Source organism: Taeniopygia guttata, chromosome 2 (genome assembly GCF_048771995.1).
Source record: "Taeniopygia guttata chromosome 2, bTaeGut7.mat, whole genome shotgun sequence".
In the NCBI taxonomy this organism is placed as follows: Eukaryota; Metazoa; Chordata; class Aves; order Passeriformes; family Estrildidae; genus Taeniopygia; species Taeniopygia guttata.
The window spans coordinates 22897485-22922001 of NC_133026.1; the positions used below are offsets into that span (position 1 = coordinate 22897485).

At 37.0% G+C, this 24517-nt stretch overlaps 1 protein-coding gene across 9 annotated transcripts in view; it reads left to right on the forward strand.

Annotated features, from left to right (window-relative positions):
- CDK14 (cyclin dependent kinase 14) overlaps positions 1-24517 on the forward strand; it is a 399376-nt gene that overhangs the window by 134104 nt on the left and 240755 nt on the right. For all 9 annotated transcript variants that reach the window (XR_012054498.1, XM_072925517.1, XM_041714407.2 and 6 more), the window contains one exon: positions 14130-14192. Coding sequence is in view for 8 of the 9 variants with exons in the window: in XM_072925517.1 (XP_072781618.1) it covers positions 14130-14192 (63 nt within the window). In the remaining variant the exon portion in view is untranslated. The remainder of the gene's footprint in view (positions 1-14129; positions 14193-24517) is intronic.

A 24517-nucleotide genomic window follows, 5' to 3' on the forward strand; every position in this document is an offset into this window, starting at 1 on the left:
CAACATTTCCTAACAAAAGTCTGTTTTCATTGTTCAGTAATGTAAAGTTATAGTCTGATCAAATAGTGAGTGCTGTCTGATAATGTCTGAGAATGGCCACATAACCTGAAATGAATTCTTGTGGGTGTGCATGATACAGGTTTTAATTGCATGACTGCATGGATCTCATTTGTTTGTCTGGTTCTAAAGCTTCCATTCAGTACATGGCATGAATGTGCAGAGGCAAAAATTACAGTTGCCCATTTAGATGTACAAATTTTGGCTGGCTGAGTATGCAATCTAGCTGTGTAATTGGTGTTACTGAGCTCTGTATCTGTAATGTCTGGTTTGTTGTTATTTTAACACCTGTATGTGGTTTAGCTCAATCATATGGGTAATTTGCAGTGAAAGAAGTAAAAATATTCATGTGATTAAAATTACATGGTGGTGTACATTTTTGAGTGACTGAATCCTAACCTAAAAGAGATTGAATTTGATTTATTTCATAAAGGGATATCATCTACTGATACACTATTGCCATTGATCACTACTGACCTTTTCACACATAATAAAAGACATCTGAGTGAGTTATCTTGACTAAATTAAGAATGAACAGTTAGTGATCCGAAAATTCTAAGAAAATGCAAACTTTGGGTTGCTAGGTTGGTGATGATTCCTTAGGGAAAATAATACTGGTGAAATGTCTGAGTTTATCAGAGGTGTTTGATTTCAGCATTGACCCTGAAAGAGTAAAATGAAATTTTATTTCATGTAGCACCTTAAATTGCAAAATGCATTATTGTAGTAAGTTAAATGCTGAAAGCAGAATAGCTTCTGAAAGGGAACATGGCAGTCATTGAATACTCTGAAATTAGTTTTTTTAAAATATATATGTCTGTCAGATGAAGACATGACAGAGTTTTTTAACTTTAACCTTGGTGTTCTGCAAAGTCAGGAAAAGCCAAACTTTAAAAATTCCATCTAATAGTTGAAGATCAGGAAAAATTTATTCTCCATGTAAACATTTTGGTGGTGAATGTGGAGCTGTACATTTATGTGGAAGACAAGAAAGGGAGCTTACTCCTTTTGAATGAAAGAACTTAGTTGAAAATAGTTCAGAATACAGTACCTTGTTACTAAGGCATATGTTAACTCTTACATCGGCATATTGCAAAGCATGCTTAGAGCTCAGTTTTACCACTGGGTGGCTGAGAGGCATTATTACCTGGGGAGTTTTGAAACAAACTGCTCGGAATTTCCTCTATAAAATGTGAATGGCAGATAGTCTTTCATGTATAAATGGTAAAGAAAATGATTTATGTATAGTTGACTGGAGTGTGCTAAGCAAGACCTGAAAATGAGATTTTGACACACTTTACATGTGCTGTCTGAGACTGTGGTGACTTCCCAAGTAAAAGGTCAGTTCAGCTTTACAGTTCAGTGGAGGCGTGCGACTGTTCACAAAGGTTTTGTTCCCTTCCTCACCAGGCTCTGGTTGGGAGTTTAGGTGATCTCATGGGGACAGTGGCTTCAGTGCCAGTGTCACTGGTATGGCCAGCTTTGCCCAAGGAGGTGGTGGATTTTATAGCTGAGATCTCTGAAGGTGGGTTCACATCTGTTTGCTTTAAAATGATCATTAGCTGCTGGCGTTTGCTGCTTCACTTGTTTATTGAGAAGGAAGATGGCTGAATTTAGAAACATAATTGCTGAAAGGCAATCCTAAGCAAAACGTATTTCCTATGTAGAATGATAATGAGGTTTTTAGTATTATGCATAATTATGTAAGTATATTATTATCAATAAATGAACCAGCAGCCTGTCCTATTCCTGGCTTGTAAAAGTGAGCTAGTATAGCAATACTTCACATCATGCTTTCAATATTTATGAACTAGGTTTGCAACAAGAACAGATACTTATAATTGGAAGGATGAGTAATGAGCAATATTATGTCTGCCTCAACAGTGAAAAAGCTCTGGAGTAATCTAATAATGTAATTTAAACCCAAGCATTTTCAATTGCCTTGCCTATTTTAATATTTGTGTATGTTTTTGCTTCAAAAAATTACTTTCCATTAAAGAAGAACATTTAATTTTCATTACTTCCTTACAGCAGCTAAAATAGGTTGTTATACAATGAGTTTACTTAATAAAGTTCATTAGTTACATTTCCCTCCCATTTCCTGTAAGGAAAAAAAAAATAGGTGTGAGTTTCTCATTTTATAGCTTATTGGAAATAGACATGTATACTCTTTATCAGAATTAAGAATTACACAGCTGAGATTTTGAATTTATCTTGGGATGAATTTATCTTACATAATACTTAGAAAGTATAATGTAATAAAATGGGCAAAATTAATCACCTGCAAGGATCAAAAATTTTTCCATTGAAAAATTTCAATTTCTTATAACTTTTGATGATTTGGATTGAACACTATTATTGTTTTTCCATTTTTATTTATTTTATTTGGGATCAAGTGTTGAAAATAAAGGTATGATGGCATTGATTGTTTGTGAAAACAAACAAACAAAAAAAACCCCTTTTTTTTTAGTGAGTGAGAGAGCAGGGAAAATTAATAGTGTCCCAGAGCAGCTTTTGAGCTGTTATCACTAGGATCCTTCAGTGATGTGTAATACCTAGGGAGAAACCAGGCACAAGCAGGAAGGAGAAATCTTCTAATCCTTGACTTAAAGTGAAACTTACTTGGAGCCTGAATTACATTATTTTGGTGTGCAAGTGAAATGATGGGTGATTTTCTTCCCGTTTGAAATCAAGGTGCCTGTCCAGCTGTGGTAAGCCAGAACTGAAAGCTAGTGAAGCTCTGCAAAGAGCCAGGTGCCTGCAGTCACCCTTGCTTGCTGTGAACATGCTTGTCCTCCCTGGCAAGGAGCAGCACTCAGGGCTCCCAGCATGGGAACATTGAATTTAATAGTTTCTGTTTACCTTTGACCAGAGAAGGAACTGTTCCCGTGCAGTTTAACCCTGCCTCATGCCCCAGGCTTGCATTAAGTTGCATTGCTTAAATTGCAGCTAAAAAGATGACAGATCAAGGCTGAGAGTAAACAGAGAGAAAGGAAATCATGTACTATTGAGAAGAGGCAGTAAGGGAATAGGGCTCTTGGGAAAACCTTGTTTTTCAAGTTTTAATGAGTGGATCAGAGACAGGTGCTGCTGATGTCCAAGTTTAGGCTGGAAATGACAACAAAATAGGCTTAAGGAGGGAGGGATTGAGGTGGGATTTCCAAAGGAAAGTGTTTAGTGCTTTGCTGAGAGGTAAAGATTCTGTCAGACACAGGAATTAGTAGGAAAGAAGGAATGAAAAATTTATTTAAATTTAAATAAAAGTACTTCTGCTAGGCTAAGAAGTTTACAAATGTCTAGCAAGAGCAGATGTTACTTATGCAATATTCTTGAGCACGTGGTGTAACTCTTTGGCATGGTGTCATGCAGGGCCAGGAATTGGACTTGATGGTCCTTGTGTGTTTCGTCCAACTCAGCATGTTCTGTGATTCTGTGATCCTACATTTCAACATGTTGTGTAGACTTCATATGGAAGGCACATGCTGATGAATAGATGTATTAATAAAATTAATCAAGATTTATAATCCAACATCCAACAGGCTGGAAGGCTGTGTGCGTCTAAATGACCAATCTTTGTACATATTGGTAAATATTGGTTAGATATGTGGAGTGCTGTGCGCCATTTCATAATTAGCATTGATTATTTACTCATATTTTTATTAAGCATTAACACTTGCATTCAATGTAAGTATTAAAAAACAAACAAAGAAACTAATACACATAACAAAATCAAAGCATAAGAAACACCCAGAGTTGAGCTAACAGATGGAATACTGGAAATGCCATGAGATAGTCTACTTTCTGGCAGATCCCAATTAGTAATCTGTAATCTTTTCTCTGTAATTTAGGATATTTTAGATCCTAAAAAATAGATTAAAATGCAAGTGTAATTGCAGTTCCTCAAAAACACACACATGTAGTGAGATACATGTGCATAGGAGACATGCCAGTGATGACACTCTACTTGATACAGGTAAGGCCCCCATCCTCAAGGGTAAATTTGTATACACAAGAAAGACGTGAATCAGATGGAGACCTGGGGGGGGGAAAAAAACAAGGGTGAGTAAACATTGAGAATGAAGCCTTCTAAGGAAAAGTCAAAGTAAGTAGGGCTCTTAAGAGGTGGGGATAAAAAAAGGATGAGACATTTACAACCTTTAAATGTATCATAGAGAAAGTCAGTGACCTATTTCTATGTGAATGGTTAAGAGGATGAAAAAGAAAATCTGAAATTACAGTAAGGAAGAGAAAGATTAAACTCAAGGAATGCCCCTTTCATGCTAACAATAATAAAACCCTTCAGAAGCCACTACAAGTTGATGGTTTGTCTAATACTGTCAGCTTTTAAAGAACAATTTAGGCAAATAATCAACAGAATTCTGTAATTGATAGTAGATAGAGGTGAGATTATTTTTTTAAAGTCCTTTCTATGTGTATCTTTCTGCATCATAACTTTTATAAGCAAAATATGAATACTTTTAGTCTTTTGGTGAAGTTAATATGCTGTTGTTTTCCTGTGTCAGGAACTGAAGAAAAGATATACAAGTTTATTTTACTATTTTAAACAAAGTTTTAAAACAAATTATTCTAGTTGTGTGCTTTTTGTTTGTTAGTGTGTGTTGTTTCTATGGTTTGGATTTTTAAATAATTAATTATTTCTGTGTTATAGATTTACACACAGTATCTAATCTAATCTAATCTGTCATCAGTAGTTGTGGTGCCATCCCACATATTCCTTATCTTTTTATTTCCATCTTAAACTGGCATTACCTAGTTCCCTCTGAGGTGACACCTGACAGTATCTCAACTTGCACTAGAGACTGTCCAGTTTAATTAAACTTCTTTTCCTCAGGCTCTCTTTAATAAAATAAGTTGCAACTCTTAATTCCTCTTAAAATGTGAAGCTCTGATTCATTCAGTGCAGATTGAAAAACCAACCAAACAAACCACCGGTCAAGAATTTACTGTTTGAAAAGTGGTGACTACCATAATTCTAAATCTTAAAAATAGATTTTTCCTTCCTGAATGAAATACATAGCTTTGTACTAATTTAGTCATATTGATAAAAAGTACATCTGTGCAATCTTTAAAAACAAAAACTTAGGTGAGCAGTTTGGGAAAATAAAAGCAGTAAAAATACTGAAGTCAGAATGAATAAATAAAAAATTGCAGATATTTTTTACATTTATAGCTTTATGATGTAAAAGATAACTAAGAGAAATAGCAAATAGGAGGAAGCGAAACCCAAGCTTAAGTAATAAACAGAGCCAGCTCTTGAAAGTTAAAAAACCCTATTAATTGTTTCTCTTTTACTGCTTTGAATAAGGGGGATCTAATCCATGGCAGCATCATCTTTCTTTTGTGTGCCTTGCAGTATGAACTGAGTTTTTCCCCTAGAAAATTTTTATTAATCTTACAATCATGCATGGACAGTTAGGATTAGGATACATGATAGGAAAAATCACTCAGCCAGTGAGAAGAGAGGTCTTTGTAGGATGTGGAAGTTTTTAAAGGAAGGCTTTGCACTGGTCCTTTCCTGCCCTTAAGATGGTGTTTTGTTGCCCAGCACATACCACAATAAGAAGGGCTCTTGTGCCAGCTGAGCTTGTGTGGGTACGGCTGAATTACCCATGGTGAGTGCCATGACAATATTAGTGTGGATACTTGACTGCTGTGGCTGTCTGGGGGTTGTCAGCCTCCCTCCCATGTTCATGTTCTGCTTACAAGGTCCTGGAGCACGTCTCTTCCATGCTCTAACAAGAAACTTTCTTGTATCTTCAAATGTTTATTATATTTATTTTTGTTTGGTTTTTCGTTTGTTATATGTGTATATCTTGTGGAACATCAGTGACATAACAAATTAGAGAAAAAGTGCACATGCCCATCCTTGTGGGCACATGTGTTACATCTTGCAAAAATTGTCCCAACTCGGTTGATTTTGAGGTCTCTAAGTCCATCACAGTTTGCACAAGCTGATGATTTCATGCTAGGTTTTGATCACACTAAACAGGAATTCCTACTTTCAATGTCATTCTTTTGTTCAGATAATCTCACTAAATTAAGTGGGTTTTGTCTTCTTAACCTGATTTACAAAGAACACAAAGCTGATAGAATTATTAAGGTGGACAGAGAATAAATTGGCATCTTTAGAAAACTGTATTTTGTTGAAGATCTTTTAGTTCATTCAGCAATTCTTTCCTTAGTGGTGCGTTTCACTTGTCTGGAAAGAACGAGATTATTCTCTGTGAAATGAACAGGGGCTTTGTATCCATAAATAAATTTATCTTTTCTAGCAACAGCCAAAAACTGGACAACTGTGTATCCCTTTTTCTCTCTGGGATTTTCAGATATGTTTCTGTCTATATTATGTACTCCCTCACCACCTAGTCTCCTTTTCTATATAGTATTGTTCATGTATTTTGAAGTATGCTTATCTTTGTTGACAGTGCGAGAGAAATCCAAGGCACTAAAAACATCTGTTAGCAGAATTGTTTTCATTATGAGTGTCTTGTGGGGCAGTTTTTTCTTCCTTGAATCCCTAATATAGATCTTTCCCTGCTGCTCAGCCCAGCTGGTGCTGCTGCTTGCCGCTGTTTTGCTGGAAGTTGCTTAGGTATCACCCAGAGATATGTTGTAGGGTACTTTTTGTTAGCATGGGTAACATTGTGTCATCTCGTAGAGGGAAAAGATTGAATTATAGAAAGCCACTGAAATACATGAAAATAAAAGGCTTTTGAAGAGAAACACTTTTGAAGATATCAGTGACATGAAATAAGTTGAAACTGTGGCACAGTAATCTGCAGAGTGCTTAGGTTGGAGGATACATGCCATTTAAAAGGAATTAACTTTTTTTGTTCTCCTGTCACTTTAAATATTCTTGGTGCCCATCTTTTATTGGTAAATTATATTATCGGTTTAAGAATTTGTTGGTGACAAAAGGGGAAGTATTTTATTTGGGAAAGCTGCTAGGGCATAAATAATGTGTGCTGTCCTTTGAATAGAGAGGAATGGCTCACAAGAGCCTCGCTGCCTCAGTGGAGCAGCACAATCTGTCTGCTGCATGATGGCATCGCCGGCAGCCAAATCCTCCCGTTTTTGTTTTAATGGGAGGGTTCTTACACATTGCTGGTTTTACATGATGGGAATCAAGTTGGAAGTGCTTCCTGTTCCATTCACAAGCCCCGGGCTCTCCATGCATTTCAGCTTAAAAATGACAGCTGAAACCAATTAGGCAGAATTATGGGATGTCTGAGTCACATGGAGATTTATTATGACTGAGGAAGAGGAGGGAAAGAGAATGTATTGCATGAGAAGTAGAAGCAACTAATTTAATTAGAAGAGAATGACAGTCACATTATTATTATGGAGAAGGGTGGGCAATGTAGACATCATTTCATGTCACTAGCCATGCCTTTGAAAGGAAACGTCTGAACACGTTTGTGTTTGGTAGCAGAGTGATTTCTGAGCAAGATAGCTGAGCAAAACAGTTGATGTCAAAGTGAAGCATATCTGAGTACATTTCTAGTTTGTGGTTTACTCATCTAGTCATAATTAGAATTCCTTCAAGAGAAGGGAAGAATCATCAACATTTGTCTTTTTTCCCCTCTTTGTTTGCATACTCTCTTTTTCAGACCTAGGATGTAATGTATATAAACCTTGCTTCAGCTATATAAATAGCAGCCAGAATTCTTTTCCCTGCAGCAGATGCTTATACCCAGTATGCTCACAAATATAAACCCTCATGTGTCTACTTATAAACCAGAGTCTTGCTGAATAAAAATGATCTTCATACAATTATATACTGCCCCAAGTCTAAATCAAAACTCCAATTAATTTCTTCATGTGAGTCTAGAAGGCAATATTTCACAAGTAAATCATACTTTTTGTAGAGTTATCAGGGTAGTTGATGGTATGGGGAGAAAATGAGTGAAAAATATTACATACAGAGTCTGAGCAAATGTGTGTTTTCTTTTTTTTCTTTTTTTAAAATTCTTGTACGACTGTGTTGATTTTTGTTTAGACTATGAACAGTTATGTTGGAAAAGTAACTTAATCTCTCTCTCTCATGTTCAGGTACCTGTAGGAGTTGTGATACTTCTCTCTATCACAGGGAAGAAAATACTTGCAATTAATTTAAGTTTGGGTCAAAAATGAGCATTGGCTGATGTTCTTCTGTATTTAGTTTGGAAACAAGACTAGGCAAACCAGCGTTGCTGAGCATGGGTTTTCTATCCCCTGTCCTAGGAAGCACTGTGAAGTCTCTGCTCTATCTAGAAATTGTTCCATCTACCCCAGGAAGGGTCATGGGTCTCTTAATGGAGGCCTTGTTACTTGAGATGTGCACTGAGGAAAGTCTTTGTGTTTTAATGTGCTGAGAGAAGGTAACACAAAGGCTGGACAAGGCCTTCTCAGGGAGGCATAGCTGTGTGTGCCAGAACCCTGAAGTCAAGGTGCAGCCCTGGAGTAGTGATCTTCTGCTACACAGTAGTGGAATACAGTTATTTTAAAGCAAAAATGACAAAGCCTGTCTCAGATTACCTATATTTACTTTTACTTTCAGCAAAAATGGCCAAGATACCTTGAACCTTTATCTGGAGGACCCTTATTTTAAATATTCAAGCTGTACAGTAGGGATTTGGAATTTAGTGCTGTGTGTAGCATTGGACTATTATTTATTATTTTGAAAATTGCCCCAAATTCAGTCAAGTTATGAGCTTTAGAAGTAAGTACAATCACTTAAGTACAATCACAAATTGTACTTAAGAGCTATGTCTTTGAAGATTCCTCCTCTCTTGTTGAAGACTTTAGTCTCTCACTTCAAATATTGTAGCTATTCATTTCTGACAAAGTGAAATTATTTCTGGGGAAGCCAGTAGTGGAAGAAGAGATTGAGTTGTTCACTTAAAGCATAACTGGCTTTGCAGAAAACATTGTTGTGTTACCGGAGTGGGAAAGTGAAGCTCTTATAATTAGAGGACACCAAGATAAAGATGGCCTGGGCAAGCTCCTTTTTTCACCCTTGTGGAAGTGCCTGTTGTGCAGCTCTGCAAAGGATTATGTGGCAAAGGCATGTAGCTGTTGAATTCCTCTCATTTTTTGTGAATGTGGGAACCAGGATGTCTTATGAGATTCCTGCCTCATTCAAAGTATCATTTCAAGACAAGTTTGGTAATGCTGCTGAAGAGAACTGGGTTCCACCCCTGCTGTATTGGGAATTGTCATCACTGCATGAAATTGCTGTCATTACAGATTTCTGCTCTTCAGTATGAGATTCTCAGTCTCTTTGTGAAAGCATTACATATTTACAGCTGTAACTGAAACCAGTGTTGCAGAGTAATACAGGTAAGGCTCTCAGCCAGGCATGAGAAGGACACAATGATTAGGTGGATGATTATGTTTAGATTTATTGGTAATATGTATTTAAATATTACCCATGTGTTTTATATAATTTTCAGGCCAGTGTGCATCAAAGTCAATAGCAACATATCAGCTTCCTCATCTCTGGAATGAGAACACCCAGACAGTTCCCTCTGCAATGTCCACCAGGTGTTCTTAGCTTAGGACAAACCACATTGCCCATCTGAGATAGCAATAAGTAAGGGGATATGTGTGGGGGTGAAAGATGCACCTGAAGACCAGAATATCTTTCATTACTACCGCAGTCAGTCAAAACCAAAGTTCTTGGAACAGAATTGACCAGATCAGTGATTCTTTGGATTTTGTTTTGTCTTTGCTTGAAGTCTCTATCCGATAAAAGGAAGTCATGCCTTATGTCTCCTGCATTGCTATGAAATTATTCTATGTTTGTAAAGCATGTCAATAGCATAGCTATAAGCAGGGTAGGAAAACCTGTGAGATTATTTCTGTCTTCAAAGTAGTAAAAAAGCCAGACTCTGCAAGCTGTTTGAGAATAGAAGAAAATGCTCTAAATGTAAAACAGCACAACTATTTTTCAATTAAATATCTCCCATTCTGTTCAGTGACTATGTCTAATCCTGGGAAGGAAAACAGGTCATAGCCTTTTAGGTTATATGAAAGATCATAACCTTTTAGGAGTTATCACGATATACATTTAATGGAGAACCAAATCAAATGTAGGATAAACCCCAATAATTCTGGACTTTCCTAGCTGTTGAGTTCTTCTCTCTAGAAACTTGATTTATCTATGCTTTTGGTTTTTTGTGTTGCTGTTTTGAGCAGAGGAGTGCTAATTGAACTCTAATTGAATGTTATTCAATATATTGTACATATAGGTGTGGGTAAGCTGGTAGAGTGTAAAGAAGCAGGACTTTACGGGATTTTGAACTTAAACTAAATTATTGAATGTTCTGTCAGCATGGTATTACTTTGGTGATTTGTTTGTGTTGGGGATTGACAGTATGGCTGATAGAGCAGTTAAAAACTAGCTTGAAGCAGAATTGGTCTGGCCAGGTCCACTTGGGTTCAGAATATGTTCAATTACTTGGAAATCTCTGTACTCCATTCCCAGTATGCTGCTTCCCTGTGAGGTGGCCTGACCCTCTGAGACAGTGCAGAATGAACTGTAAAAGGTGTATTGGTTGGTGTGTTTCTTCTCATTGTTTCAGTATAGTTTTATGTTATTGCCAATATGTGATTGTACCTTGAATTTTCCTTTAGGGTATCTATTTTATTAGATCAGGGTGGTGACTACAGCAAAGACTCTAGTGTTAATAACTGACAGTCTCACACAGTATGGCAGACTGTATTGGCAGCCACTCTTCCACTTGGGAAAGCATGTTGTTTTCCGCCTTCAAATATGGCGTGAAGAAAAAGACTCCATCTATAGAGCACAAATTTCATGGAATACCATTAAAAAACTGCTTTCATCCAGCTTGCTCTTTTCTTTGCTAATGCTTTCCTGAAACTCGTATTTGTGTTGTCTTCTTCAATGTCAGTTGTGCACATGAGCACTGGAGCAGACACTTTGACTGCCAAATGGGAAAACAGGTTTAGAAAGAGCTGTCTCTGCAGCACTGTCAGTTTTCCTAGCTGTACTAATGTTTAATTCAATGTGGATTCAGTCCCTACCTTGGAAAAGGGGAGCAGCTGATGCTGCCTTTGCTTTGCTGCCACCTTCTTTTTTTTTAAAGTGGGGAGCAATGTACTGTAACATTATAAGTTGCTTCCACAGTTCTTACCATAATGTTTATATTTATGAGAAGGACTCTTAGTTTTATGAAAGCAAATTATAGAAAGATTTGAAAAGAGAATATATTCAATTTCTCTTCCCGATCTGAATGAAGGTTTGCTACATAGTCCTCTGTGTCTGTAGAGTGCGTGTAGGGAAAAAAAGTAAATGCCAAAAGACTGCAGCACAATTGGCTCTGTAAGGTTTTCAGGATTCTGGGGAAATTGCTGCTTATACTGACTTTTAGGTAGATATGTTCAATGAGTTTTTGTAGGTATTGATGGCAGAAGGTTGTATCAGGCTCCCATTTGTCTTCATCCTTGGGGTAGGAAGAATAAGTTAATGATGGATAACACAACATGATCATTGTTCATGTCTCCGCGTGGAGAAAATGCATCCAAATAGTAACTGAAATATAAGCATAAGAAAATGGGTTATCCTCACCCTTTGTTACAAGTATATTGGAAATAAAAACTATGGCTTATTGCTATTCCTAGAGTTGTGGCTCTGAATAATACGAAAAGCTTTTGGTGAATAAAAATATGCAGTTAGTGTGGCTGACGTGGTGAGGCTTCAGGAAGGGGACCTTCGGAAGGGACATTGGATTTGTCTTCCTCTGATCTGGTTTCTGTCAGCTGACTGCTTGCAAACTGTAGAAATCAATAGAAGGTGAAGGTAGCAATAAACCTTCCACCTACCAGCTTATCTGTTGTTCACAAAGGCTGAAAGACTGAACTGGGGGCAAATGATAATTCCTTGAGCCAGCATGTGCAAGGGAGCGTGCCATGCTCAGGGCCCACGGTGGCTGTGTCTGAGGATGGGACAGTGCTTCCCTGGCCACCCTAATGGGCTTCCTAAAGTGAAATTTCAGGCTTTTCTTTAAACATGTCTTGAGCACAGCAGGAGTTAGGACTATTCAAAGACTGCCATGTCTCTTGAATAACAGATGACCCATTAAAATGAGTGGATTCCCACAAATTTCTTAGTTGATACCGGTCATCACCTGTAGTAATGGTGTTTCAGCTGATATTAAGGCAGATTCTTATGCTGGGATTAGTACTCATAACCTGTTAGTTTATTAAAGCTAATGACCAGGTTAGCTGATAACTTTAAGTATGTTTTGTTGGTGTTCGTATTGTTAACAAGACAAAAATATGTGTTGTGGTGATGTGTACTGAAGAGTGACTAGTCCATTTGTGTCATGGTTTATTGATGCAGTCCCAGAAAGCTTTATTTTCACCACAGTCAGTCAAAACATAGAAGAAAAAATAGTGCCAAATACTATGAATGAAGTAGAGAATGGAAGAGGAGATTGGGAGAATGGAAGAGGAATTTGTACCTTAAGGCTAAAGATTTTACAGAAATGAGGAATAAGTCTTTAAACTTAAGAATCTTTATGGAAAATGCAGTTCTTTGACACTAACAATTCACTAGTAGAATACTTCTAATTAATCTGAAAATTTTCTTTGTAAATGTATTCACTAATTTGTAAACTATAAATTGAAGAATTGTTGTCTGTATCTTGCATTTTGGAATAATCTCTGTTTTGTTGTATTTAGCATGGTTTGCCTGTTTGAGCATGCCCTCTGCCCTTGTGATACACACACTGTTCATTTTGGGATTCAAGCAATTTCCTGCAGTCTAGGCTCTTGCTCTCTTGAAGCCATGTAAGAATTCGTGAAAATAGTTGTGCTAATGCAGAGCCTAATCATCCTGTGCATCTTAATGTCTTTGCAATGTTAGCTCCAAATACACAATGTGTTTTTGTAGTTTGTGATTTCAGAAGCAATTATGTAGGATAGTTGTGGCTAGAACAAATCTTGTGTCTTGGGTGTGAACTGTGCTAAGTATCTGCATAACACTGCAAAAGGAAGCTGAAGAATGCCTCCTGGTCTGGCAAATGTTGCACAGAGACACCATTCTGCTGTGTGGAAGGCAACTTTTGTCCAAAACTCTCACTTTGAAAACTGTCTGTATTTATATGGGCTCGTGTGTATGTGAGGCAGGTATTGCCAAGTAGCTTTTCAAGGAATGTTGGGTGATTTTTACCAGATGTGTTCAGAAACCAGATGTGGAAGGCAGAGTCTGTCTTTGAGTATTTGCTGGTTAATCAAAGGCATATTTTTGGTTTTTTTATTCTGAACACAATTCCAGAGGCTGAGTTGTGCAAGGACATTAGAGAAGCAACATGCCATTTGTCTGAAACCATGCTGCTGAAGTGTAGAAATGTAAAAGAAGAAATCAGAGAAAAGTGTTTCCATAGTAAAAGCTATAAATATTTATTCATTAAAAATAGCATTAATCTATGTGTTGCGGAGGTTTTATGTTTGCAGGGAATATAGGTAACTATGAAGTGAAAACTTAGGTTTGAAATTTCCAGGATGTTCTTTTCTAAAGTATCTGTAGTAAATGGCTGTACATGTCCATAATATGTGCTTCTTTTTGAGCTGGAAAGTACCATTCAGTACTCTGATATGCAATGCTTTTCAGCCTTATTTTCTAAACCTTTAACCCATCTTAATCTAGAATCACTATAAAATTATATTTAAAGGGCAATTGTATAATGTGACCAATGGGAGTTGAATGTGAGAATCTCCCTTTAGGTTCTTCCTCTTCTCTCTAGATATTATCTTTGTGGTGTTGATAGTGATACTGTCCTTACAAGTCTTAGAATGGTATGAAAATTCAAGTATTAATCTACCAAATGCAAGGTGTTAGAAAAAATATTAATTTACATTTGTTGAATATTCATATCAGTTATCAAGGCTGTTAAATGTGTAAAGGTACAAATGTGTGTTTGCACGTGTGGCTGAAAAAAAAAATCATATTTTCCATTTGTTATGTCCACTCCTAAGTAGAGGGTTATTTATTACTGCAGTCACATGGATATTAATATAGTTTTCTCCATCTGACTTTCTTTTAGCACACTGATTTATGTCAGTACATGGACAAACACCCTGGAGGGCTTCATCCAGAGAATGTGAAGGTAAGAGTCAAAAAGACAACACATTCAAGGCAAATGCAGTAGCAGTAACTTTGCAAAAAAATGTCATGTCAGTTGTTTCATAGAAACAGATTGCTAGCTAAAGGAAAAATGCCTGGCATATGAACTGTATTTTAAAATATTTGTTTTCTTTGAAAATAATTACAAATTCTAGTATTTGAGCATTCCTGCAACAGAATTTCTGAGTTTTGTAAAATTGACTCAGAGCCAAATGCTGAGAATGCTGTTAACAGTGTTGGTAATCCCTCCTCTCCATTTAAACATTTGCTCTTAAGACAATACTGCTCTAAAACCCCAGGGTAAACATGTTTTAGGCTGTCAGTGCTAGATCTTCAGTTAGGGAAGTTTGTGTGGGTTCATCAAGTTTGAGGGAACTGTAATTAATTGTATTAGTTGAATGTACTGCTTTTTATATGAACATAGAAAATCTTTTTGCACACTTTCTTGGATGAGATTAGCATTTTTATAGCTGATCTCACTTTTTTGAAATTTTTTTTTTTCTTTCTAAGGTAGATAGGGGGAATCATAACACAGGAAAGAGAGAGTTTATTAGTAGGATTTAATGGGAAGATAGATGAGTAGAGACTTGATCCAGTTACTATTTGGAAAGTCAGCCAAATGACTTTAGCATGAAATGGAAGCCAACCAGACATGCAAAATGTGTTGTGTGTGTATAGATCACTCAGATGATATTTGTTACAATTGTCTTGCACTTGGACATCAGTCCCATTGTTGTTCTACTTTGGAAGTGTTTAAGTCTTAATTTGGACTGGGAACTTTATTCCAGAATGTAACTTACTGAAATGTAGCAGTTCATGAAAACTCACTGACTTTTCTGGAAAAGCCAGAATGCCATTTTGGTTTTAAAAAGAGGAAAATTAGTTTAAAAAGAGGAAGTATTTTTTCTTCTGCAATAGCTGATCATTGTTGCACATCATGCAGCTTCACTAATTTTCTGTGTTCTTTGAATGAAAAGTGGCATCTACAACATATGAATTTCAATAAGAATTACTGCTATCTAAAAAAAATAAGGAAAATTCTTCCTTACTGCATATATTTGGAAAAAAACCAACCAAAGAAAACCAAACAAACACACTCACAGACCATGAGTATGCACTAAAGGGGGTGAGGTAGGACCTTTTTTTTTGACCCCTGAAACTTCTGAGCTTTCTTTCCCTGTTCAGTTTCCTAAGCAGAGTTTCAGGTGTTAAATGTACTTGTTAAACAAGGGGGTTGTGTTTCATTTTCTCATGAGGATACTTTTAACTTAATTTCTCTGAGTTTTGGGATAAATGAAGATTGGCTATTAAGATTTTTCATGCTGGTTCAGAATTGTAAGTCTTACTCCAAGGCTGCAGTGCTGTTTACCTCAAGGTCTGATATGCAGTAGTTGTGTAGCCCTGCTAAAAAAGGCATCATAATTCATATAATTGTACTTTTATTTCATCACATCGGGCCCAGTGAGATTGTCTTTGAGGAGGATGGATATAAACAGATCGTTTGGCTTGTTAGTTTGTCACTCCTCTAAATCCTGAGATAGCTGTTACTTTAAAACAGGAGCCTTAGAGGGAACTGCAGCAGCAGCATTTTCTTTTCAGATTTTGCTGCATGCATTTCTGTGGCTATTTGTACCATCTAACAGTGCTCAGAAACACCTTTGAAGCTTATAGACACATTAGAAATATTTATTGAGTAGCTAAGTGTAGAATCCTCTGTACTGCTGGTTCGAGTTTTTTAAATTCCCAATGGAATTTAATTTAATGAAAGTTGAGGGGATGGGGGGGAGCAAAGAAAAAAAAATTTGGAAGTTGGAGCAGATGAAACTTCCATCAGCAGACAAAACATAAGCAATCCCATTGAACAATTAACTTTTTTCTCTTAAATAATATTGATGAAAATCAGTTATATATATTTAGAAGACTCTTTTGCCAGGCCAGCAAAAAAGACTAATCATAATCATGCAGTAATTACTAAAACCAGGCATGATGACTTGAGGTCCTGCCATTTTAATGAATGAATCAGCCTGCTTGGAGTTTCAGAGTGATACCTGCTCTCAAGGCTGAATTAAAAATAGCCCATGAAAGTGATTTCTTCAGCTGGGATGACAGAAACCCAGTCACATATGCTAAAAATTCCCAGACCTTCCCCAGCATGCCAAACTAAAAGTGTGCTGCCCTTTTTTTTCAGAGGAAGTAAGATGGATATTTCATAACTACTTCACTTTAATGCTTTGTTGTGCTGTACTCAGTTTGTTGACTTATGCAGTTGGGGATCTGAGACTTTTTCACCGTGTTTTGGTTTTAGCTTCTGGACATAGTTGTCTCTTTGGATCCACAGCTGATTTCTAAGGATTAAGTCGAGCTATAGTAATTAGCCTTCTCTCCCTGCCAGCCCCTTCTTCTAGAGGTCCTTCAGTATTTCACTTTTAGTCAGACTTTTGGACACTGTTTGTTCAGAATCAGTGGTTATGTGATCCCTAAATCCATTTTAAAAGCTTCCAGTTGAGCAATTATATTCCAGTAGCAATAAATTAGTCTCGGCTCTCTAGGACTAACCTGTGGGATTAAGCCATTGATGCTCTCCCAGCATGACAAAAGACCTCCCGCCTTTTAATTTTGTTCTTGAGGAAAGTATTGCCTATTGATGGATATTCCTTTCTGGCTTCTTGCCAGTTATTATAAATACAAACCCACATAAGCACACATCTTTCTTTTTCCAAAGAATATGTACAGTAGCTCCTGTTAAACAGTATTTTATAGGAAGGCAGACACAAATAACATCTTGCCTTCTATAGGATGTCTTCAGCTTAACTATATTTCTGAATTTTCCCTGTATTTGCAAGATAAAGACAATGCCTGTTCCCTCAGGGCTTACTTTTAAATGAAGACTCATATATAGAATAAAAATCTAAATTACTTTGATGGACATACATATTGTTGTCCCCTCAGGTACTGTGCTTGACATTGCCTTTCTTTGTGGTTTTAAATAGGCTATTTGCTGTGATTTAACTATTTTAAATAGACTGAACGGGATATTATAAGTATGTGAAAGTATAAAGAAGAATGTCTCAGCTGGCAGTTATAGAAGTCCAGGGACAGTATGCTTAGGCAAATCAAACGAGTGTTAGGTTTAGCATTTTTATTAGTATGTCTGTATTGACATCTATATAATTTCAAGATTTTGTAATTTGTGGGTGGAGGTGCAAGTTTTACAAATAACATCAGTCTTTAAACCCTTCAAGGAATTTGTGTGTGATGCTGAGATATTGATTTAAAAATGCCTGTCCTCAGTAATGTTAAACCAGTCATTCTGATGATATAAACACAGTTAGGTACCTGAAACATTTTCATCAGCTTGAAGGGAAATTGGCATAAAGCAGTTGTTTCAGTCCATATATTCTACAAAATCCATTAGGTCCAAATATACTATTATTTATGTCTTTGGTAGCTAACAAACTTGCATTTATATATAATTATGTATTCATATGCTGTGTACAGTGTTATAGTTAGAGATGTTGAGGAAAAGGGTAATCAGTTAATAATTCCCTGTGTAGTACACATGGCCTCATCTTCTCTTGTCTGGTTTAAAAGATGTCTTTCTCAGTTTTTCCACAATTGAGGGAAAGCAATAAATCTTAAATACATGGCCCCACATATAATTATGTTTCTGCTGGAAGCTATTACTGCAGCCTTGTCCATGACTGGAAATAGGAATTGATTTATATGTGTACCATGTGGTGCTTGCCAAGCTGCAAAATGTGCTATTGCAAACTGAGGTGCAAGATTTGCTCCTTACTCTCCCTGTGCTGTTCTTCCTGGCACAGACTACTGAAATCTGTACTCCTGGCTGTCTTTCCTACAGATGTTGCAGCTTTTAGAGATAGTTCATGCTGGAACATCTGGATTGCTTCCTACAGCAGGAACTCTAATGGGTCAGAGCAACTAGCTGACCCTACCAGTGATATTTTTTTTTTGTTATGATCTTCATTTTGATTTATGTCCCTTTCTGTCTGTGCTATTTCCACTAGTCTTTTGTCTTACCTTCTTGGTTCTCCTGAGCCTTTGTTATCAGTTGTCCATAAATGGCTCTGTTTTTGTGAATTCATAATTTAAGTCTATTTTTATTTGTGCATTTCAGCGTGTCCTTTGAAAATATAACTGTTCTTAGCTTATTCTAAGATTTGAAATATCATCTTTATTTTAACTTTGTCTTTTACTTCACATTACTACATTCCCAGTGATGCACATAAATTCATCTTTATGCCTTGATGCATTTATTTTATAGTTGAGTTTGTTTACTGTAACTCCTATTACTGGTAGAATAAGTGGAGCAAAGGCATGCATCTGTCATGCCTGCATTTCTTGTTTGCATCCCTGCCTTAAAAATAAATCTATTAATGAAAGCTGACTTGCTTCTTAATTAGTGGTGCTGCCTTGAGATAGCTGAGTATTTTGAGAAAAATGTCCACAATTTTTTCTCTCTGCCTTTTTTCTTCTACTTGCAGTGTTAGAGGTAATGTTGATTTGCATGAGCATTTGACAGAAAAAAACCCTCATCTTTGGCCATATAAAAAGACACTTGCATCTGACCCCCTGTTCCTTAATCCAGGAAAACCAGTCTGAATGACAACAGACTTGTTGTCAACCAGACAAAAACTGTCCCTATCTCTTAATTGCTCTCAAAATCTTTTACTTCGGGCAACTTGGAAGCCTCCTGTAGTCTGCTATGACCAGAGGGGGAAGGAACTTCCAGTTTGTTCTTATTCTATCTGATATTGCTGCACTGATTTGTTCTCCCTGGGCACCTTTTCACTTCCTAGGGCCAAAAAGTGCTAAGAAGAAATAGGCAGACCCTCTTGTTGAGCTTTGCATGCAGGCAACAAGAATATTCAGCCTTCTCCCAGGAGTCTTCAAGACTTCAGCTCTTACCTATCTCAATTTTGAGCCTTCCTTTCTCATAGGAAGCAGGGTACAGCAGTCTTCTGGGCATAGTGGATGGATATTTTTGAAGCAAAATCTCAACTCACTGAGCCCTACCCCCACCAGAATATTTTAAAATGTTTTTTGTCATTGCAATACTGAGTCAGGGTGTATGGCAAAATGCTGGGTTGGGATTTGGGTACTAAGATTCCTAGGGCAGCCCAATAATCTCTGTAAAAATATGCTTATATTTCAGCAAAAAATATAATTAGTTTGTATAAAAACTTTAAAAAGATATTTTAAAAATACTTTATTAGATAGTAATTAGTGACACATAATGGGATGCTGCAACATTTTTCTGTGCTAAATGTTCAAGAAGAGGTCAATCAACTTTACAACAACTATATAGTTAAAAAGCGCCAGATATGAAAAAGATACTTTATTTATTAAACCAAGAGTTTAATCATGGTCTCCATAACATTGGATTAAAAATGTTGAAATACACTGGTTGTTAAATGATATTATCTGAAATCTCTGGAATTTAGTAATTTATGGTATTCATGTATTCCTCACTACACTGGAGCACTGTGAACATTGTCCTTAACGAACGGTTGCAGTTTTTAATGATGAATCTGTTTTTGTCAGATGAGTAATTTTGGCATTTAATGACTAGTGTGAAAATTAATAATCTGAGTTGAAGCCATAGGGTAATTGTCATCTGATGTCTCCTGTAAGCATTAATATTTATCACTGAACTGATTACAGCTTTAGGGTGGTCTGAAGCACAAAGGTAGGGAAACATTCAGAACATGCAAGGATTAGGCAGCTCCTGTGTCGTATCCATATGAGGCTTACTGCCCTTAAGTGAAGCTGCTTGAACTTTGGCAGTAGCAGAGTATTGCACACTGCCTCTTGCTAAGCAGTAGCTACATTTATTAATAGTAAGATACAAACTCATGTGCTTGTTAGAAAAGCATAATATCTGAAAAGCAGGATAAAAATGCTTTAGATTTTAGGTTGCAGTTGTGTTAACAATGTAGGCTTCCCTAGAATGTTTCTGTTTTCTCTCCATTGGGTGATTGTATCAACATCTGTGGCATGGACAGGTGGTTTGTGTTCCCCCTTTCCTGTGGGGAGGCATATGTTGGAATACATGGGCAGTCCTGCATCCCCATGTGATGAAGACATGTTACACGATGCAGGGGAAGCTGTGGTGTGCGAGCACCTGTGTGTAACCACAGGTGTTCAACCAGGAGGTTGAGTGCTGTAGATGTAGATGCACAGGAAGTAGGCAATTAAACTGTGGTAGTAGATCCAGCTATGGTGAATTTTCATGTAACTGACTCACTAGGGTTTGAGGAAAACAGTCTTTGACTTTGAGGTGAAAACCTACTGTGGGTAGTCCTTTTAAATTTATCTATTGTTGCTGGAAGCAAATCAAAACTAATGTCATGCTTTTGAAATCTCTCTCCTACTCACTAAAATTGGTCATGCTGCTGATGTGAAGTTGAATTAAAAGTGTATTTCAGCAGATATGTTAAGTAGGAAGTGATACTGTTTAATGTGGTTGAGAAGGTGCTATTTTTCATTCCTCATTCAGTGAACAAGCAGGTGTGCAGCAGACAGAATAATGTTATGCCAAATTAAGGTCGTCTTTTACATGTGGCATTGAAAATTGATTATTTAAATTAGACTTTTTAGTTATCAGACATTAAATATGGCATCAGCGTTTCACTCTACTTCATGTCAGTCTTGTCACCTAATGGTTTGATAATGTGCACAACTATGAACGGTTAATGCAGAAACTTCATTAGTATGTTAAAATTCATGCTAGAAGAATGTCACTTTCATAAGTGCACTTGTAATTTATTGTCTGTATGATCTTTATGATTCACATAGGGCAAGAAAACATGTATATTGTAGGGAGAACATAAAGATTTTTAAAATCAGTGAGGCAACAATTGCCACTCTGACCTACTTCAGCATGGAAGTGTGCTGATGGATGGTAACAAAGCAGATTCAATTGAATTGAATTTATTTTAAATTTTGCCATTCAGAAGTAAAAACCTGAGTCTTCCACTTACTGAACCCTAGCAGACAACTCTAACTAATCATAAGGGAGTGCCTTTATACTCAGTTAATTAAGCACACCTTCCTCATTGCAAATGACTGTAGTAGTACCCAGAGGGGACAAAAAATGATTAAAACAGCATCAAAGAGAATAGAAGTTAGTGAATTAACACATTCCAATCTCTTTCCTTTGCATTTCTGCTGGAAGTAAGTGGAACAATCTGTATGTAAACATTATTTAAGTGATGATGCAAAGCACATCTCCAGTGGCTGTATCATATGTATTTCTGTGTGACATTGCCTTGGTAAAACACTAAACTCTTGTATAAGGAATGCAGGAGCAAGTTAGAAGCCTTTATAAAAACATTGGAGTGGAGTAGATTGGAGTGGATTGTTTTAAAATTCTTTTGGAGAGAATTCAGTTGATTCCAGGGAAGGCAGATAGGAGAAAACTTTTTACGAGATAAATATTATGATCCTGAAAATCCTGCAGATTAAAATAGCTAATAATTTTTTATTCAGATTTTCCTTATTCATAGGGATGCAAATTTGTCTCAAGTCAGTACTTTGTTCCTGGAACTTCTTCTGAAAATTTAAGCAACAGTCTATGAAGCTTTGACCTAAAAAGTGCAGTATTTCCCCAGGTCATAGTTAGAAGTGAGAAGTTGGATTTTATCTCATGGTTATTATCCTGGTTGAGAAGAGGGAAATGAATAGCAAACCAAGAGTGATAAAAAAAATTATGCTTGATGAGGTTTTGACATGCCAGCAGAAGTCACAGAGGGACATTTCTCTTTGCTTCTGTGATAGAGCATATTACCAGGCAGTTTTTTTCTAATGTAAAACAAGTAATTCTAAGATTCCTGAACAGTCTAGTGAACCCAAATGGAAGTGAGTAATGTGTTTGGTTGTGTTTATTTCCAAGGCTGTGAGATGGCATTGTAGTGATTTATTACCTCCTTTTGTTTTTAAAATAGCCAATAATGTACAGAAGTCTGTACTGTCTGCTGGATGATAGGGAGAACTTCACTGGTTGCAAGCATGAGATGGGATATCATAAGTTTGGTTTCTTTTACTGGTATTTTTAGATTTAAAGACATAATAAGACTAAATACAATTTTATTGAGGCTGAATATGCACTTGGGAATTCAGATGACTGTGTGATACTCAGACAGTGTGCTTTGATGTATAGAGCAAACAGGAACATTTGTGTAATCAGTGATGGCTGATAATAAAGCCTGTGTGGTATTGTGTATTATTTTTCAAAAGTAGCTATACTAACAGAGCAGTATGAGCTTGCTAAAGGAAAGACACATTAATTCAGATTTGCTTTCTGCTTTCTTCCGAAATAATGTTAACTCCTATTCCAGATTATCTCAGCCTTTTTGCAGACTTTTGCTATGAAGAGAACAGAACCAGGAGTTTTGTGCATCTTCTCTAAACTAAAAAGTTTTTTGTAGCTTTCTACTTCTGTATCCTGGGCCAGGTCCTCTGTTCCCAAAATACAACATGAATTAAGGGAGCTCAAATGAAGAAAATAGTTTAGAAATTCCTCATTGCCATCACAGAAAGTCTTAAAAAAGGCTCCCACAGGCATCATTATTCTGTCCTCTTGGCAAGCATCCTTTCTGTCATTGGGGTCCTCCATACCTCAGCAGAGTCTCTGTGGAAATGGTACATTTTCTGGAGATTCTCCCTAGGCATGTTGTGAATTTCTGCTTTTCACTTACCCCAATGTCCTTTGCCAGAAACTCTCTACCGTCTTTGACAATAGAGGGCAACTGGATGGAATCATCTGAATACTTTGCACATGAGTATTCCCCTTCATCCTCAGACTGGAAAGAGCTTTCTGAACCTAAGTCAGACAGTGTCAGCTGTTCTCAATCCCACCCTTTAGATCTGTTTTGCATAGCCTGTGTCAGTGTCTAACTTAGAAGCTCGTTCAGAGGCCAACAGATAGTGAAGCATTCTGCAGCAGGCAGGCCACCAGGCAGCCATTGTATGCCTGCATCGAAGGCTCTAGGTTGTGCACTCACCCAGACTCATTAAAGCACAAGGAAAGCTGGGCTGTTCATCCACGAGTCTCTCAGAAAATACTGTATTTTAAAACAACTACGGGCATTTGGTCAAATGTTGCATATAGCTCAAATGGTTATCCAGGCATTACACTATGTAGGTGCTAACTCGCTCCTTTGAGGGCTTTCTCTTGTAAGTTTTAAGAACTGCTAATGTTCTTTTAATATCACAGTCCATAAACCTTGAATTAGCTTTGACCTGCATGCATTTTTCTTGCTGACAGTGTGAAAAGTCTTCATTAAAATATGTTGCTCATTAAAGTGAGAGCTGCATAACAGTTGGGTAAAAAAGGTATATTTTAATGACTGAAAGAAATAAGAGAGACTTGAAGCCACAAGTGTTAGGTTTTTTTTGTCTGAATTTAAAGTGTTGTGAATTTAAAGTCCTAACATTAAGCTTTGCTGAAAACCTGACTTCTAGGGACAAATCCCTGTCCTGTTTTCTGTCTTTTTCAACTCTCACCACAATGACCTTTGGCATTTTGTGAGCCTAATTTTATTATCAAAACCTTTGTTCTTACTAATAAGCTAGAAACTGTACACAAATGATGTCTTAGTGAATGATGTCTTAGTTTATTTATTGCCGGTTATTCAATACCTATACAGCCTTGTGTATGACCATGCAAATATTAAAATTACCAACATAAAGGCTGAAGAGCTACAAATCTGTGGTGATTTTACCATCACAACTGACCTGTAGAAGTACATGTTGAATTTGCCATTGACTCCAGCTCCCATCCTGGGGCCATGGGAAATGGCTGTTCTGTTGCTTGTTCAAAACCCCCTGAAAAAACCCCAGGCTGAGGTTTCATGGTGATTGGAATTGAGTGAGGTGGTGGAAAGATCAAGTAAGATGAGAGTATGACCATGATAGGAGGTATGTCGATTTCAGACAGGGTATATGGCTAAGAATTGATGGTACCTCATCTAGGATTTATTTTTGTCCTTGAGAAGTTAATGCAGACAATCTGGAAAGAAAACAGGTTTCTTGGAGAAGGCTTTCCTCAAGATCAGGAGAGTGAACTTGACTATGAGAGGGCAGAAGTGTTCAATTCATCTTTTCTTTTTGTGGGCTAGGAAACAGTTGGAAATGGAGAGGCCTCCCTTGGTGTTTTCTTGTCCCAAGCAATCACAAAGGGCCAGTGCTTTGCAGAATGCTTTGCTGCCAGATGTTAGGCTTGTATTAACGTAAATCTTTTCACATTTAATATTATCATGTAAAAACAAAGGGAAAGAGAAAAAG